Source organism: Lathyrus oleraceus, chromosome 5 (genome assembly GCF_024323335.1).
Source record: "Lathyrus oleraceus cultivar Zhongwan6 chromosome 5, CAAS_Psat_ZW6_1.0, whole genome shotgun sequence".
NCBI lineage: Eukaryota > Viridiplantae > Streptophyta > Magnoliopsida > Fabales > Fabaceae > Lathyrus > Lathyrus oleraceus.
The window spans coordinates 650,582,711-650,601,342 of record NC_066583.1 but is presented as its reverse complement, the minus strand read 5'-3'; the positions used below and the strand labels follow the sequence as shown (position 1 = coordinate 650,601,342).

General features: G+C 36.2%; 2 protein-coding genes and 1 pseudogene across 4 annotated transcripts; 1 reads left to right on the top strand and 2 right to left on the bottom strand.

Moving 5' to 3' along the window:
- Positions 1-2,704: 2,704 nt before the first annotated feature.
- On the bottom strand, positions 2,705-6,783 carry LOC127087648 (galactoside 2-alpha-L-fucosyltransferase-like). 3 transcript variants are annotated; one of them, XM_051028570.1, is made up of 3 exons: positions 6,446-6,783; positions 6,252-6,335; positions 2,705-4,753 (listed from the first exon to the last, which is right to left on the bottom strand). In XM_051028570.1, exons 1-3 carry the CDS (start codon positions 6,642-6,644, stop codon positions 3,282-3,284), a joined length of 1,755 nt encoding a protein of 584 aa, XP_050884527.1. In that variant the 5' UTR covers positions 6,645-6,783; the 3' UTR covers positions 2,705-3,281. The 3 variants fall into 3 exon arrangements, with proteins under 3 accessions (XP_050884527.1, XP_050884528.1, XP_050884529.1); XM_051028571.1 differs by having other exon boundaries at positions 6,252-6,339; positions 6,450-6,783; XM_051028572.1 differs by lacking the exons at positions 6,252-6,335; positions 6,446-6,783 and adding an exon at positions 5,395-5,536.
- On the bottom strand, positions 5,596-6,246 carry LOC127085911 (dephospho-CoA kinase-like; annotated as a pseudogene).
- A 62-nt stretch (positions 6,784-6,845) lies between the features above and the next one.
- LOC127087649 (uncharacterized) lies at positions 6,846-9,312 on the top strand. Its single transcript, XM_051028573.1, has 7 exons — positions 6,846-6,987; positions 7,082-7,165; positions 7,894-7,960; positions 8,538-8,660; positions 8,742-8,825; positions 8,905-8,991; positions 9,071-9,312. The coding sequence occupies exons 2-7, from the start codon at positions 7,098-7,100 to the stop codon at positions 9,155-9,157; spliced, it is 516 nt and encodes a 171-aa protein (XP_050884530.1). The 5' UTR covers positions 6,846-6,987; positions 7,082-7,097; the 3' UTR covers positions 9,158-9,312.
- The last annotated feature ends 9,320 nt before the right edge of the window (positions 9,313-18,632 follow it).

The window sequence follows — 18,632 nt, the reverse complement described above, 5'->3', positions numbered from 1 at the left end:
ATGAACTGGATCAAGACTTTGAAGATCAACGTTCTGAATTTTCTCTCAATCAGATTCTTAATAGTCTCTTATACATGCTTCATCATCTATCTATCAGAAGCCCCTGGATATTGAAGATAAGATTAAAAGGTCTTACGTAAGGAAAATAGTACACAATACAAGATCAAATATTCCTTCCACTATACTGATTTTGTGGGCTAAGGATTGTACTATTGTATAATTTTGCCTCCCATTTTCACAAGCCGTTATGCAAGGATAAAATTGCATTTTGGTATTCCAATTCCACCCTCCAACAAATATTTTCATTGCCTATATAAAGGAGACTTGAAAGAATGAACAGTGTTGCCAATTCACGCTACTACACACTATGTTATACAATTCATCATCTGCGTGAACATTGCACTTGTGAATCTGTGTGATAAATTCATTATACTGAAATTTGTGTAATATGTTTTCTTAGAAGCAATCTTGTAAACATGTTTCTTGTATCTCATTGGTTGAGTTTGTATTCCTTAAGAGACTAGGGTTTAGTCAGGATTCTCAAGAAGATATTGACGTGTTATCTTTTTGTGTCTGTAATCAGTTGGTTATAGTGGATTAAGTCCTTGTTGATAAGGCGAAATCACCTTGGCGGGTAGATTGAAGGTATCTTAGTTAACAATGAACTAGGATAAAAATGATTGGTTCATTATATTTTATCTTTGTTTACTGTTTTTTTTGTTGGGTTGAAAAAACTTTCATTTTTAGAAACTCAATTCAAACCCTTATTTCTCGTGTTTCTTGTCACCTTCATTGCCTACCCTATGTTCCACGACACTTCTTTGATTACTCTGGTAGTTGTTGATCGGAGATAAATACTCGCCCTCGATAACCCTTCCAAAGAGAATGTGCCTAAGCTTTATGAGGAGTTGGAGATGTCCTAAAAGGAGGTGGAGAAATTTTAGAAGGAAACCGATAAGTGACCGAATGAGGCAGGGTGGTTGACTGACCTCAAAAGGGAGGTAGATGCCCATAACGCCCCTTTTAACTTGGTTTCCAAGATGACTAGCCTAAAAGATTCTTCAAATAATAAAGACAACATCCTAGAGAAGGCGGAGTTCATTGGGGGAGGAGTTGTCTTCCCAAATTACTGCAGGCAAGAAGGCCTTGGAAAATGAGAGAGAATCTCACATGGAGTAGAGCTGAAGAAGGAGTATGATGGTGTTATTGATGAATGCATCAATGGACACATGGATGCTTTCTTAAACGCATGCGACCAAGTTGAGGTTCTTTATTTGGGAATTGAGATTCCTAAAAAGAATATGGGCTTGCGTTAATAATGTTGAGTTTTTTTTTTCCAACTGATTCCTTTAAATCATTAAATCATTGTAGTACAAAAATAAAATCTCAATTACATAAAATTGAGATGTAATATACTTTAAAATATTTATAAAAAAATGTTGTTACAGGGAAGAAGATGATAAATCATCTATATACTTATCAAAAAAAACATATGTCGGCAGTATATAAAGACGATGAGATGTATTTGACATTTATTAATTTAATTTAATTTACTTTGATTTAAAATTAGAGATTAATTACTATACATTGTTAGTGTAAAAAAATTTACACCGTCGGTTCATCAGTATCACCCGTTTGTATGACTTTATAGATTTTTAAAATAAAAGTCAAACTTCTTTTAATATCCAACGTTTATAATTAAGTGATGGTGTAAAACCTTTTTACACTGACAGAGTATTTCAATTAATCTCTTAGAATTAAATTAAAATTAGATCAAATTTGATTTGATTTTGATTAAGAATTAAGATTGCGTTTGACTATTTGATTTGATACAAAAGATAAATAAAAGAGTTAAAAATATTTGTACAATGTAACAAAAAAATTGTGCAACATTCTTAATTTAGTGTTTGGGCCTTTAACATACTCAACGCTTTATTGTTTTTCAAATTATTTCTTTCCCATATCACTTTTTTCTAGTGTGGTATAGAGTAAAATTTTCTTTATGGTATTTTTATCTTGATGTTATTATGCACTTGTTCGCCAAGTGCCAGAAACATGGACTCTTGTTTTGTGCGTTTAAGGCTATAGTGTTTTAAATTGATCTTATTTAAAAATTTGTCTATATTCGAATACAAACCCATAAAAGTGAAACAAACCATAAATTTGAGTCTAAAAATGTTACGATTTTAAACTACAAATTCTAACTTAAGTCATAAGCAACTCTAAAGAGAAAATCAATTCCGATCGATGCCAATTAAGGATCCATTTGTTCTGACTTTTTTTAAAAATGATTTCTATAGTGCTATATATTTTAGTGTAAAAAAAATTTACAATTTTTTTTCATAAAAGCTTCAAATGAAAATTTTGTTTGAATAGTTATTCTTAAAATGTTATTTTAGGTATTTTATCATTTTATCGAAACTTTTTTTAGATATCAAAATTTCAAAAAATCACTTAATTTTGAAGCTATTTCAAATAGTGATTTTATAAAAAATTGTGATTTTAACTATGTTTTGATCTTCAATAATATATATTTATATTATACAATGAACAATTTAATCTTTTAATATATAAAAAATAAATTTAGAAAAACTTGTAATATTTTAAAAAACAATTTTGTAAAATCCATTTTCAAAAATATAATAAAAAAAAATCCATTTTTTTAAAGATAAAACAAACTGGTCCTAAAGATGTCAAAATCAACTTTATTTGAATCAACTTTTGATTTTGCTTCCTGTAAAACCATTTACACACTAAGCAATGGACAAGTTAAGAATATACTCCCTAGTGTTTATATCCCAACTAGAACCAAAACTAACTACTTCATAACTTATGAAAGAGCCCAAAAATATAATTACAATGCAATTAACTAAAACCAGTAGCAGAAAATGCAGCAACTAAGATAAGAACCGAAATTACACAATGGTTGATTCAACAATGCTTATTAATTATCAGAGAGACCATAAGCCGAACACATCAAGGAGTGTCCGACAAATAGCAGCTAAGCATATCCATGCAAGCATCAGATAACTTGTCCACCAGAAGACTTGATTCGTGTGAGGTTCATTTGTGTATCATCGCATCACCGATAGATTAGCACTAGCACAAACAGAGGACTTCAGTCATGTGAGGTTTCCATTAATTCACTGACCCGAGAATTGGGAACCATTTCAATAAAATCCATTCTACTAACCGATAACAACATTTTTTTCACTGTGCTTCAGGACCAATGATATTGGTTGGCGTCTCAAGCAAATAATTCTGTGCTGGTGGCAATGCTTCTAGTGATTAACATTGACCAACCTCAGTCCACTAGATACATCTTCACAGTGCTTCATGTGATGAAAAAGGGAAGTAAAATCAATTGTGTTGTTGGCCCTACAATCATGCTTTGGAGGATAATGGAAACAAGGCTCCATGGACTTGGCTCGTCGACAAGGTGGATTTGGGAAGGTTTCCCCATATGCCCTCTCAAGAATCCATGGCTTTAAACCTCCAAGACTATGAGCAACATACCCAAAAGTAGACTTGGGGCTTGTGATCAATGCATCACACAAACTCAGCAGATATATTTCCGTCCATGCTTTAATATTGTGCGTGTCATTATTTGATTTTTGACGCCCTTCATGACTTGGCTGATAAACATTTATTACCTCCCCGGTCACAGTTGTATTTGCCTTGTACATAGTCCTCAGCTTCTCACCATATTCGGAATATAGAGATGCCACTAGAACAGCTTTTGATGCCTGCTTCTTTAAATGAGACTCCGCTACTGTCTTTGGCACACCGATATCAGGCAGCAGCTTATGCTGAAGGGTGCAGGCTAGAATTTCATTAATAATTGTTTTATGTGGTGCTCGGTGAGTGTTGTATACTCTAATCTGCAAGCCAATTTTCTCATTTTCCTTGGCTAAATGTGCCTCATAGAACCTGCTAATTAGCTCCCATGCCTCATTGGACGGGTGGAAAAGGTAGCGCCCCAAATGGTGAAAAACAGTGTCTTTCTTAGGGAACATGTTGCTTAGTTCTTGTGTAAAAGATGGGATCATAAAAAGGGAAGGGACAAAGTATTGATCCGACGACAAAATTAGAACGGGAACTTTTTGGAGAAGAACTTGACTTTGATCACAATGAAAGAAGTTGTTATGCCCATCATGAGTGTGCTGTAGATTAAGAATGAGAAATTGCGGCAAAAACCCATTTGATCTGTTTATCTTGCTATTCATTAGCATGTTTTCATATGTTTCAATATGTTTCTGACCTTTCCAATAAGGAAAGTTCCTTGGAAGTAACCATGAGGAATCGGGAAATGGCTCACAAAAGAGACCAAACATGTCAGTCCCAAATTTGACGAGTAAAACCCGGTCAGTGAGGATAGCATAAAGAAAGGCTGCAGCCAAGGTTATCATCCTGTTCCCCAATCCATTGGAAGCTGTCCAGACAAGATATTTGCAATTTTTACCTGCATCATTTTTGCTAAGTTTTGGGCCCTTTCTCATGACTTTATTGTATGATTTTGTACGAGGTCCGCAACTTCTATGAAGACTTTCATAGTTTCGCAGCTTGGATATCAGATATACAGAAGGTTTATAAGGGGAAGCTTTACGGTATAAGTGAGATCGATACCTACTTAAGCACGATGATTCATCAAATGCGGAAACCAGAAGTCCATCAAGTAATTGGTCACTAGCAATGCTAATAGAAGATAGAGATGTATCCTTCTTTTGGTCTTCAAGTGAATGATTTTTTGGACCTGTAGATGTGGAAATAAATTTAGCATCATACACATTTCAATGTGAAATAAAACTTCAGATTGCAAAATTGATTTCACCCTAGTTATGGTAGATCTGACTACAAGAGAGTGAATGAATAGATGAAACCATCTCGGTGTTCATTTTAACATAAGTTCTAGGAGCATTTAACTCAATTATTTGTCATCTCTGTCTCTAAGTTCAAGAAGTCAAAAGTGTTAGTTATGAATAGACACTCATAGTAATCATGAAACTAACAACAGTTTGATTCAAAGAAGTCTTATTAACATGCGTATAAAGAGGCTTGAAGCAGTATTGATAGTAGAAGGTTGCTAACAGTTTTTTTAAGTAGCACAGTTATAGCAGCGGGTGCTATACCGCAATAGCCTAGCGGAATTTGGACAAATTGCTCTTGTCAAATGGCTGTTATAGTGGCACTATAACACTATTGCATAGCATGATTTTGACAATCCCCTATTTTTTGATATTTGTTATTAACAACATTTTTGTTTTTTTTGCAAATAGTAACACTCAATATCAGAACAAAAAAATCCATATCAATATAACACGATACGATAATGGCCACTAGGTTATCTTCCACTTAATGCAAGCCAATGGTTTGATAGGTCTATGGACAAATTACCTGTGATTATCATTATCAATATTCCATTCCATATAGTGTCGTTTGGAGTTCCCTAACAGTAATGGTGTGCAACAAATCCTATACTAAACAAGTAAATTCTAATATCATCTCGAAACTCGGGTTGTAGTATGGTATCTATATGTTTTGAATTTAGAAAGAGATGCAGTGAAGCACTTCACAAATCACAATATAGGCAAGTGGCTATGACCTATTGTTGTTGAATGCCTTTGCACATAGAAAAACACCTAAGTAAAGTGAAGCAAGAATGATCGAGATCCCGTGCTTAGAACGCCAAAATTCACACCATGTCAAAGGTCTAGTGACCTGGACAAAAACCTTCTTAAATTGTTGATTCAAGTCGTCCAGTGAACCGGTGTTGTCTATTACTATATCAGCTTTACTCTTTTTATCATCCAGTGGCATCTGAGCATTAACCCTATTCCGACCATCCTCCTCACAAGATTTGTCTCTTGCCAAGAGTCTCTGAATCTGTGTTTCAGGAACAAGCCACACAACCATAATGGGTGTCGTGATCTTGTCCATCTTGGCCTCAAATAACAAAGGGACATCGAGAACAATGACCTTGTAACCTTTCAACCACCGCTTCCCAACTTCCCAAACGATGCCCGACGATATATAAGGAGCCAACAATCAGTTGAGAAATTGACACTTATCAGGATCCGCAAAAACAATTTGGCCATGTCTGCGTCATTTAACTTCCCCATTGTCTAGTAGAATTTCCTCCCCAAACACCGCAACAACTTTTTTCCATCCACCGCTCCCTTTCTTCAAGGCCACACAGTTTTGAAATTGACAAAAAACCAAAAAATTTGAAGTGATTTTGTGAGAAACATTACCAATATCTAAGATTGTTTGTGTCTGAGGTGGTTCTTGAAAGATCCCTGTCACAACATTCTGATCTTTATCTCCCAACACCTTATCTAACTACAAATTAAAAACATAAAATATCAACAACATAACTAATGATAAAACAAAAATTGTAGTAGTAATTTTGATAATAAGAAGAATAGATTGTAAACACTGGCCTTACCTACCGGTGATTTTGCTTTAACTGTAATATTTTGAGCTCCTTGTTTCAAGACATTGTGGTTGGAAAATCCTCCAACAAAATCAAAGATTGAGTTTTGGTGTTTAACACTGAATATGAGTAATACAGAGAACGCTATGAAACTTAAAACCAATAATGTTCCCAATTTTCTCAAACTAAACCCTAATTTATCCATCGTCATCTGAAAAAGCTTCCGCAGATCTTCAAATTTCAGTGTTCTTTGTCAAGCTCAAATCTGATTGATTGAAAGGTTTTACAAAACACACTGTCTCTATTTTGGGTCTGGTTACAAGAGATAACTGAATCAAATTAAACTGAACCAAACACTGTTTTACAAAACCGAACCGAATACTTGAACCAAACCGAACTGGTTCAGTGGATCGATGTCGAACCAAACTGTTTTATTGTCTTATTTACTATAATACCCTGCCCTAAGAGTAATTGAAAAACCCTAACCTCCGTTTTCGTCGCAGCAACATCAGGAACAAGAAAGAGCTCTTCTTCTAAAACCGAAGCAAGCAAAGGTATATTTTTCTCTGTTAACAGATTCGTTGATAGGTTTTCAAGTTAGTTTGTTATGGATTCATGGAGTTTTATATATGATATTTTTTTGAACAGATTGAAAGCAAAAGCTATGAAGTTAATCGACATAAATGGAACCACTCTTTATCTTGCACTCTACATTGATGTCACCAATTCAAAGTTAGTATTTCATCCCTTCATATGATTCTTCTACTCAATTATTCTATAGGTGTGTTGTATGTTCTGAAATTTGTGTGAAACTTGTTAGAGGAATTTCACCTGTCAAGATGTTATGGTAACTTTGTAGTCATCTACAATTAGTTCAAATTTAGTGGGTTTTTTTTTCTGTCAAGGAGGTGTTTTTGTTATATACAGAGTTATGTTTCACTTCTTTGTTATAAAAACTACTTTAAATTGTTATCAAATGTGCATGCTTGTCTTTGAGTGGCCGTTGAATACATGCTCCATATGTTTTTGAGTTTCTGTTTAGAATAAATAAAGAAAAAGAGAAAGTGGTTATTGGAGGGAGAGACCAAAACGCTCTAATTCTTGGAAGAGAGATCAAGACTCTCAAATTTCTTGGATAAGGATTGTTTTGTAATAGTGTACCATCTATTTCCTTAGTTTATTTGTGGATTATGCTTTCTCTATAGTGTGTGCAATTATGTCTTTATTGTAAATGTATTCTGTCATTAAAAAGGACAGTTTCTCTAGTTAAATTGTATTCTGGTACCTGTTTCTCACAGATTGCAAATAAAATTCTATGTATTGTCAGTCATATACACCAATCTCTAAGAGTAGATATACAGAATATGTTATGAAAATATTATCTATTAACGTGTAATTGAACCAGAAAATTAGGAACCCGCTCTTAGCTAAAGTATATTATGTAACTATTGCTCTTGCAGGGAACTATTAGAAAGTATGCAAGCAGGGACATTGGAGCCAGAAGTTGCATTCCTCAATGCATCACTTGTATAATTTCTTATATTTGTGTTTTATGTCATGTCCAACTCCAGCATCATTTACAAGAGGATCAAGATCATCTGATTTCACTCACTTCTTCACAAGAAAAGGTTATGTTATGAGGGCATATTTACAAAAGTAATTAGTAGGACATTATAACCCACACTGGTTAAGTGTTATCAAATATTGGCCATGGCGGTGCAATGGTGGATATACATGGCGGTTTTTGGCCCGCAGCAATGGTAAATATCAGCCAATATTGTGGGTATTTCCACTATAACGGCGTCGCAGAGCGCCCGGTATAGCGGGATTTTGGCTCTCCTCTGCGGGGTTTTCCACTATAACGGCGTCGCAAAGCGCCCGGTGTGGCGGAATTTTGGCTCTCCTCTGCCATGGACCGTCATCCGACATCAACAACACTGATGTGGATTATAAAGGACTACTAATTTCAATTTGTTTCTTTCTCTCATAACATGATTCTCTTATGTTGCTAACGAGAGTATCCCAACCCAATGATGCTGATACTTATATTTTTAGCAATGACTTTAGCTTCTCTCTGATGTTAAATTGCTTTCAACTGCACCAGATTCCAGATATTTTCCCTGTTTTGGCAGCTGCACACAAAACACTTGTAACCAAATCACAGGACTCTTTGATCACACGCACTCTTCATTCCGAGCTCGTTTACAACTACTCAGGGTCCAAACATGTAATTATCTATGGCTATTTAACCTGTTGTGGTTCAAAGTTCAAATTAAAGTTGCTAATTTCAGCATGTCTTTGCAACTAGATTACTGAATCTTTAAAAAGATGTGGTATCTCTGAAAGCACAACTTATGTCCTTGCTGCTCGATTTGATGCTACCCCTGATGAGGTGAGAAGATTCTACCATAAAATATGGTGCCTATTTTTACTGTCACTCCCGTAACTAAAATAATGTCTCTCTTTACTAGATAAAAGCCATGGAGAAACTCGTCAAAGGAAAAGAGATCGGCTTGGAGGAGCTGGAAGGGAGAGCAAACCTATCCCAGATACAAAAGGTTTGTTACGGCTCTGATCCAGTTATTTTGCATCTTTTGTGTGCCAACTAGCATATTCAAAAAATTTGTTATGTTTCAGCATTACAAGATGTCTGCCCCGGAACTTGGAGTATCATCAATTGCAGATGCTATAACCTGCCGAATAGCTGCTCGTGACGCCTTGTAGAAGAATACGGGTTGTGATCTACTTGTATGATTAGCTCCTAGCCTTATTGTGTAAGAATGATTTAGATTTAGTTGATCTATCATTAAACATTATTTATGATGAGATGTTAGGGCATATCATTTGATCTATGAAGTTGATTTCCATCTTGTTGCACAGTGTAGTCTATGCATAGTTTAAAAAGAACAATTTGTAGTACCTTTTCTAGATTTTTGCCAACGATTGACACAAATCAGATATAGTTCTTGGTGCTCCAAAATTAGGATGACCAGAGTTGAATTTGTACTTCAATTATAACATCTTATATTAAACAAAGTCTTATGGGTAAAATCTAAAGCATTGATATTCTAACAAGAGAATTGAGGCATTGATTACTAGAGGAGAAAATAAAAGATCAGTTGAGCCGGATATGGAGTGGGAGTGCCAGACTATGCTCTGAATTTGAGATGTGGTGGAAGTTAAAAGAACAGTTAAAAAGCTTTATAGATTGATAAAATCTGTGTTATATAATCAGATTCAGCAGTTTCATTTGTTTGAGCATAGCCCAATTTATTAAAAAATAAATTCAAATTGGAAGCTATTTGATTGATTTGCTTCTTCGGGTTGCAAAAAGTGAAAAAGGTTTTTATCCACAAAAAAGGAAAACTGATAGTGCAGTATTGTATTGCCTGTCCAAAATTATTTAGTATTTTATTGCTACTAACTTTAATGTAGCTACATCCATGGTAGTATTAGTTAGGGGATGGGTTTTGCTACTTTTAAGGCGCCATATTCTCTCTCATCCTACTTTTCAATTTTTTCTTCACTTTCTCTTTCATCAAAATTAGATAAAATGCCTTGGCGCCACAAAGACACCAAATCCTTGCCCATTAGTTAAGGGTAGCTAAATGACAGAATTTAATTTGTCATCCCACTTATATCTTATATTTGACACCCTCTATATTTTAAAAATTTTAAAAGTGTTTTTTTTATTATTTATCAATCAAATTTTATTTTATTTTTTAAATTTTCACTCTTACCAACGTACCAAATTAAAATTTTTGATACGCATTTCTTCGTATTTATGAAAATTCTCGTATTTATATCATAAATTTAAAATTTTCGAATTGCAAAACTGATAATGCAACATTGCATTGCCTATAAATTTGTTTCTCTTATCCAAAAGCATTTTTAGTATTTTATTGCTACTAACAGAGTTACCAAAAAAAAAAGGGGACGAAACGGAATGAGTATAGTTGTTGAAAATATAGATCTAAAATTTTGATCCGTCGCGTATTTAAAGTGAGGGCGGGACTAGGCTGGCATGCATACACTATTTTTTATTTAAAAATACAAAAAATTATGTTAATGTCTATATTTGTAAAAGCTCACATAAAAAATAGAGTGAACATATTAGAGGGTGTAAGTCTAAATTTTTGACTTGTCCCGCACTAAAATGCGGGTAAAATAGACATGTCCAACAGACAAATGATAGATATGGTAAAGTCTATGAGAGGACACGTAAGAGGAGTGAGAAGAGAATGACTCATACATAAAACAAATTCTGTTAAAGGTTGCACATGGGCCAGGACAGCTGGCAACAACAGAGTGGTGAGAGAATGTAGGATCTGAGTGAATAAATGATGAGAGTAGATCTTAGATTTCTTACGCATGAATTAAGTGGAGAAATCCCCCCTAGGAGAGTCAGGCCTCTCGAAGTGCCTTATTTCAGCTTTTTACTTCATCTTTTCTGCACTTTTGTATTACTAGATTCCCATTTGAACATCTAGTATTGAATCACAATTATTCCTCATAAATCATTATTCAGTGTACTTGTCTTTTATTTTTCCTAAATACTAAATTGATTCAATCAATTTGGTATCTAGAGCCTTGGTTACGTCTATTTGTGAATGGTCTGTACGCGAAGAATCATGGAAAACATAGTAGACATGATATAACAGAGGATTGATCGTTTTGAAGGAACGATGGAACAAATTCGCCAGCTGCTGATGGAGCAACAATCGACACCGCAAGTTACAGTGGAGCAGATTTGTCAGTTGATTCAAGAGCAATCGAGTCGGAATCACGGTAGAAATGGAAGACCACGGAGGAGAGGGGAGGACGACGACGAAGAAGAGGAAGAAAGCGACCGGAGTACGATTTCGCGAGAATCGCGACCAAGACTTCACCGTCATGGTGGGGGAAGCGGATCCCGTTTTTTCGGAAGCAAACGAAGGTTGGAGATCCCAATTTTCAAAGGAGAGGATGCGTATGGTTGGCTCGTGCGTGTTGAGAGGTATTTTCAGTTGAATGGGGTGAGAGTACGAGACAAGCTGGAAGCGGTGGTGTTGGCTTTGGAAGATAAAGCTTTAAATTGGTACCAATGGTGGGAGGAACAAACACCATTGAAGACGTGGGAGGAATTTAAGCTGGCTGTGATGAGGAGGTTTCAACCAGGTCTCTTACACAACCTGATAGGACCATTGCTGAGTTTGAGGCAAAAGGGGACGGTGGTAGAATACATGGAGAAGTTTGAGACGATGGTAGCTCCGTTGCGAAGGGAAGAGAGGGGTATGTTGGATTCCATTTTTTTAAATGGACTGAAGGAAGAGATTCAAGCAGAACTGAAGCTTTATGAGAATCAGAGTTTAGCTGAACTCATGGATAGAGCATTACTGATTGAGGAGAAAAATGAGGTTTTCATAAAAAAGGGCAGTTCATGGAGGGATAGAGGGGGGACTTTGAGGATTAAGGATCCTGGAGATTTTGGAGGAGTTAAGAAAGAGAGTGAGAAAACTCATAGTGGGGGAAATGAGAAATTTAAGGGTAGAAGGCTGAACCCTGCTGAATTAGAGGAAAGGAGTAAGAAGGGGTTGTGTTTCAAATGTGGGGACAAGTGGAATAGAGAACATGTGTGTAAATTCAAGCACATGAGTTTGAAATTGTGTGAAGATAATAGTGAAGAAGAGGAAAAAGAAGAGAATCGAGGAATACAACAAGAGGAGACAAAGGAAAAGGTGGAAGAATTTCAGACCTTGCAGTTATCGATGCAAAGTAGGGAGGGTTTTACTTCCAACAAATCTTTCAAAATATGGGTGAATGTGAAAAATAGGGACCTGTTAACCTTGATTGACTCTGGAGCAACCAACAACTTTATTGATTCTAGGTTGGTGAAGGAGTTAGGATTGAATGTTGTGGAGACCCCTACTTATGTGATTGAGGTGGGTAATGGAGAGAAAGTAAAAAATCAAGGGATTTGTAAAGGATTGACATTTCAGATGCAAGGAGTGGAATGTAATCAACATTTTTTCTTGATGGAATTGGGAGGGTCAGATATGGTGCTAGGAATGGATTGGTTAGCTAGCCTAGGAAACATTGAAGCTAACTTTGGAGAGTTATGTTTGAAGTGGGAACGGAAGGGCCAAGTATACAAGATACAAGGGGATCCTGCCTTGTGTACTAGACAAGCATATTGGAAGTCTATAATTAAAGTTTTAAATGATGAAGGAGTGGGGTTTTACTTGCAGACCCTGAAAACTGACACAGGGGAGCTTCCACAGGAGTTAACAGAATGGGGAGACGTGTTAAATGGTTTTGAAGAGGTGTTCAATTTACCTGCAGGCTTACCTCCTATAAGATCATGCTATTAGGCTTAAAGCTGACGCGGCTATACCTAATCTCGGGCCATATAGATATCCATTTTTCCAAAAAAATGAGATTGAAAAAATAGTAAGGGATATGCTGCAAGCTGGCATCATAAGGAATAACACCAACCCATTTTCAAGTCCAGTTTTATTGGTGAAAAAGAAAGATGGAGGATGGAGGTTTTGCACTGATTATAGGGCTTTGAACAAGGTAACCATTCCTAACAAGTTCCTTATACCTGTAATTAAGAAGCTATTGGATGAGCTCGGAGGTGCTATTATTTTTTCTAAACTGGATTTGAAATCGGGATATCATCAAATTAGGATGAAGGAGGAGGATATAGAGAAGACAACTTTTAGAACCCATGAGGGTCACTATGAGTATCTAGTGATGCCGTTTGGTTTAACAAACGCTCCCTCAACATTCCAAGCTTTAATGAATGAAGTCTTGAGGCCTTTTCTTAGAAAATTCTGCTTGGTTTTCTTTGATGACATATTAATATTCAGCAAGAGTAGAGAGGAACATAAGAGACATCTAATCATGGTTCTAAAGGTGCTTCAGGATCAGAAACTATATGCCAACAAGAAAAAATGCTCTTTTGGCCAGAAAGAGGTTGAATATTTGGGACATATCATTTATGGACAAGGAGTATCAGCTGATCCCAAGAAGATAAAGGACATGCTCAAATGGCCCAGACCTAAGAAGTTAAAAGGATTAAGGGGATTCTTAGGCTTAGCGGGATACTATCAGAAGTTTGTAAGAAATTATGGGAAAATTGCTTGGCCGTTAACACAATTACTCAAGAAGGATAGTTTCAAGTGGAGTGATGATGCTCAAGTAGCCTTTGAGGGATTAAAAGTAGCCATGACCACCATACCTGTTTTAGCTATGCCAGATTTTGAAAAAGAATTTATGTTGGACACTGATGCTTCAAATAGAGGAATAGGAGTTGTCCTCATGCAGGAAGGAAGACCTATTTGTTATATGAGCCAGACTTTATCTGACAGGGCTCAACAGAAGTCAGTTTATGAAAGGGAACTTATAGCTATTGTGGTTGCCATTCAAAAATGGCGGCCTTACTTACTTGGCAGACATTTCAAGGTGCACACTGACCAGAAAAGTCTCAAATTCATCACTGAACAGAGGATTATGGGGGAAGAACAACAAAAGTGGTTGTCCAAACTTATAGGTTTTGACTTTGAGGTTAAGTACAAACCATGAAGGGAAAACAATGCTGCAGATTCTTTATCTAGGCAGATGCAGTATGCTCACATTACTACCATTCAATGTGAAGTTTGGGAAGGGTTGGAAGATGAAATTCAAAAGGATGATAAGCTGAAAACTATTGTGCAGACATTGGTTTCAGACCCTCATATCCATAAAGGGTTTCAACTGAAAGGAGGAAGGCTGTATCATGAAGGTAGAGTAGTAATTCCAAAAACTCACCAAGAGTAGCTTGGATTCTAAATGAATTTCATGATACAGCTGTAGGAGGACATTCAGGACACTTGAGGACTTACAAAAGGATTGCTAGTGTGGTATATTGGGAAGGAATGAGGAAGAAAATTCAGGAGTATGTACAGGCTTGTGAAGTGTGTCAGAGAAACAAATACCAGACATTGACACCTGGAGGATTGCTCCAACCTTTACCAATACCAACATAGATATGGAGTGATATATCCATGGATTTTGTTAGGGGGTTGCCTAAAGTCCAAGGAGTAGATACAGTCATGGTAGTTGTCGATAGGCTGACAAAATATGCTCATTTTCTCCCTGTCAGCCATCCTTATACAGCAAAGGACATTGCTGAGTTGTTCATTCAAGAAGTGGTCAGATTACATGGATTTCCTAGCTCTATAGTATCTGGCAGAGATAAAGTATTTCTAAGCCATTTCTGGTCTGAATTGTTTAAACAGGCTGGTACCAAGCTAAAATATAGTAGTGCCTACCACCCTTAGTCAGATGGGCAAACTAAGGTGGTCAATAGATGCTTGGAGACTTATTTAAGGTGTGTAACTGGACGGAAACCCAAGCAATGGCCTAAGTGGTTAGCTTGGGCAGAATATTGGTATAACACCAATTATCATGCTTCTCTAAAAACCACACCCTTTGAAGCTCTATATGGGAGAGCACCCCCTGTGTTAGTAAAGGGAGACACTCCATTTTCAGCAGTAGATGAGATCAATAAGTTGACTACTGAGAGAAATGTGATGCTAAAGGAATTACAAGAACAGTTGCTTAAGGCTTAGGATGTTATGAGGAGTCAAGCCAATAAGCACAGAAGGGAAGTGGAGTATGAGGTGGGAGAGATGGTTTTTTTGAAGATCCAACCCTATAAAATGAAGAAACTTGCCAAGAGGGTGAATTAGAAGTTGAGTCCTAGATACTATGGATCTTATGAGATACTGCAGAAGATTGGGGCAGTAGCCTACAAGCTAAAGCTGCCTGAAGATACTAGAGTACATCCTGTTTTTCATGCCTCTCTTCTAAAGAGAGATGCCACACCTTCTTTGGAACCCCATTCCCTACCAGCATTTATGAACGAGGAATGGCATCTTGAGCTTACTCTTGAGAAGATTATAGAGGCCAAGAGAAATGAACAAGGGGAATTAGAGGTTTTAGTGAAGTGGAAAAACCTCCCTAATTTTGAAAATTCTTGGGAATTAAGAAACAAGATGAAGACAGAATTTCCAACACATCTCCTTGAGGTCAAAGAGAGTTTTGAAGGGGGGGGGGGGGTATTGATAGATATGGTAAAGTCTATGAGAGGACACGTAAGAGGAGTGAGAAGAGAATGACTCACACATAAAACAAATTCTATTAAAGGCTGCACATGGGCCAGGACAGCTGGCAACAACAGAGTGGTGAGAGAATGTAGGATCTGAGTGAATAAATGATGAGAGCAGATCTTAGATTTCTTACGCATGAATTAAGTGGAGAAATCCCCCTAGGAGAGTCAGGCCTCTCGAAGTGCCTATTTTCAGCTTTTTACTTCATCTTTTCTGCACTTTTGTATTACTAGATTCCCATTTGAACATCTAGTACTGAATCACAATTATTCCTCATAATCATTATTCGGTGTACTTGTCTTTTATTTTTCCTAAATACTAAATTGATTCTATCAACAGACTCCATTTTGGCGCCCCTAGTATTAGTCAAACAATAGAAGGGAATTTCTTAATGTACCTTATATATTACTAGCGCACCACGTGAAAATATTAAAATGCTCACAGATTTCAGAGATGTGTCTTTGGACGCATCCAATACACACAACCTAAGACATTCTGAGTGACACCCTAGTTGTTGATTTTTTTAGCCCGGAGATGCATCTTTGGGATCTGTCTGTAGAAGCATCTCCGTAACATATATGCAACAGAATCAGAGGCAGAAACCAGAATCTTGTAATTTGACAAAATAAAATTATCATTCATAACATAAAATAGACATTACGTAGGTGATTTCAACATAAAATGAAACATCATATTTCAATATCTAGGTGGACGCTTCAACGTCTTCATAATATCTTAACCGATCTTGAAATCGTCGCTTCCAACTTGAGCAAAATTTTTGTTTCGAAATGGAAAAATGTATTCCACATAGTCGTTACATCTGCATCCATCTTGAGCTCATAGTTGTTGAACTCAATCTTGCTTTCATTGTTAATTAACGGTGAACGGTACTCGAGCTTCAAATTTTTCGATTATCTCCGTAAGGTAAGAGATTAAGCACTTTGTATTTCAGATCTGTAAAAGAGATGTACTCATTAAGCTTAAATCTTTGTTCGAATGTTGCACTAGAGAAGGAGACATTTGCGACATACCAAATGATACGTGACATTTGAGACATTTTATGTTTGTGTGAAATAAAAAATAAGAGCCCCTTAATTTATAGAAGTTGTAGACAAACGTGGACCTCAAAAATTCTATCATGTATCAATGCTGGTTTTGGAGATATATTTCCGGCACCACACTCTATTATGTTATTCCGGAGATACATGTCTAAAACCTATCCTGAACCAGACATGATGAACCAGGCAGAAAACATAACATAATTGATGACTTTATTTCGCAAAGAACAAATGCTTTAGCAAAGATAAAAAACGTATTAAAATATTTAGAATTTATATATATTACACTGAAATGTATAACAACATCGACATATAACTCTTTAGTGGAAGAATTTATTGTAGCATTCCATGCATCCATTATTCTTTCCACTACCACACCCGTCTTTAATATTTTTCCATCTTCGTCTTTTATCTATTTCATCCCTACCGCATGTTTAACCCGACTTTTCACATTCTTTGTTACATGATACCTGCAAAGTAATGCACAAGAAGTAAGAAATACCTTTACAATAATTCATCAAAGCGGTGTCGCGGTCGATAACAATTACTTTAGACATCTCTTCTTGGTTCTTCAACATTGTTCGACACACCTCTAAGGCCCAAGTAACATTCTCCTTTTTTTCCCGCTCTCTAGAAATGCAAATCTGACAGAATAGGTCTTCTAACCATCTTCAGTAATGAAAGTCTGTACTTGTTGGTCTTGTATGCTGAATCAATGATGAGTACAGTAGGAAACATGTTGAACAACTTGATGGAATCAGGACGAACACAGTAGAGGAAGCGTGTTACTCCATCCTCGCAAGTTAGGTACCTAGACACATGATTGTTATCATCCAACAATTTCAAGATGCATTTCAGTTCTATCCCCCTCAGTGCCTTGTTAGTTTGATATTGAATATTGTACACTTGCTTGATATTTGAGATATTTTTGGGTCTTTTACGTTTTAAAGTTGCAAGTATGTTTTTTAGTTGAACCAAATTCAATGTCATGTCTGAAACACATTCCCACTCTTCCAGCATGAGGTGACACACAATTGGACGACTGACTAACTTTTCACACAAGTCATGGTTATGTAAACCACATATGACATTAAATCTCCATTTCTTATTTTCCAACATATAACCACGTAATTTAAAGAGACACTCACATTTTCTTGAACCAATGTCATCTCGTTTAAAATCCGTAGAAGAGGTTTATATTTCCCACTTCTTTCGCACGTCATTGTCACAAATGCACATCTTCTATCCGAACCATTATTAGGCCTTCCGATTACCACACCAAATCTCAGTTTGGAGGCCTCCGTACAAATCCATTGAAGCATGTCATCACGAAATTCAAACTCTTACTCATTTTTAAATTGGTTGACAACATCCACCGCATTCACAATAACACATTTGACATCCAAAGACACGACATGTTTGGGAAAAATATCGGAGTGCACCATATCTAATGAAAACAATTACAACAAAACATAAAATAAGTGCAAATACTATAAACAGAGTTGAAAAAATGACAACAGACAGATACCAGAGATGCATTTCCGGATGAGTCCATACAGACTCCGAAAATGTATCTCCGGAATAAACGCACGTTTTCAAACTTAAAACAAGATTAATGTGAGTAATCAAGGCTTGAAATAAATGATCATTATCTAGAATTTCAACTTCTTTTATTCCCTTTGATGTGATGAAACACAATATTGAAGATTTGGAGTGAAAATGTGGATTGAGAATGGAAGAATTTTTATAAGAGTTTGGAGTAGAAAACAAGTATGGATATTTGATCATGCAGTTGAGTGGTTTATCAAATTATTCCGGAGATGCATCTTCAGAAATATCAGACACAAAAGTCACAGAAATTTCAAAATACCGCCCCAAACCTCCGAAAATACATCTCTAGAATGTCAACTGGACTGCTCAAGTATCAATATATTTGTTGAAAATACTCGGAGATGCATCTCCAAAATAAATTTTTGTTTTAATTTGAAGAGACACTCATTTGGTGCG

Excerpts from the sequence above, each read along its gene's own strand:
- LOC127087649 (XM_051028573.1), top strand. The coding sequence starts at position 7,098 with ATGAAGTTAATCGACATAAATGGAACCACTCTTTATCTTGCACTCTAC. Across the intron at positions 7,166-7,893 it reads ATTGATGTCACCAATTCAAA|GGAACTATTAGAAAGTATGC; the intron begins GTTAGTATTTCA and ends TTGCTCTTGCAG. Across the intron at positions 8,992-9,070 it reads ACCTATCCCAGATACAAAAG|CATTACAAGATGTCTGCCCC; the intron begins GTTTGTTACGGC and ends GTTATGTTTCAG.
- LOC127087648 (XM_051028570.1), bottom strand. The coding sequence starts at position 6,644 with ATGACGATGGATAAATTAGGGTTTAGTTTGAGAAAATTGGGAACATTA. Across the intron at positions 6,336-6,445 it reads TAAAGCAAAATCACCGGTAG|ATAAGGTGTTGGGAGATAAA; the intron begins GTAAGGCCAGTG and ends ATTTGTAGTTAG. Across the intron at positions 4,754-6,251 it reads ACAAACAATCTTAGATATTG|GTCCAAAAAATCATTCACTT; the intron begins GTAATGTTTCTC and ends CCACATCTACAG.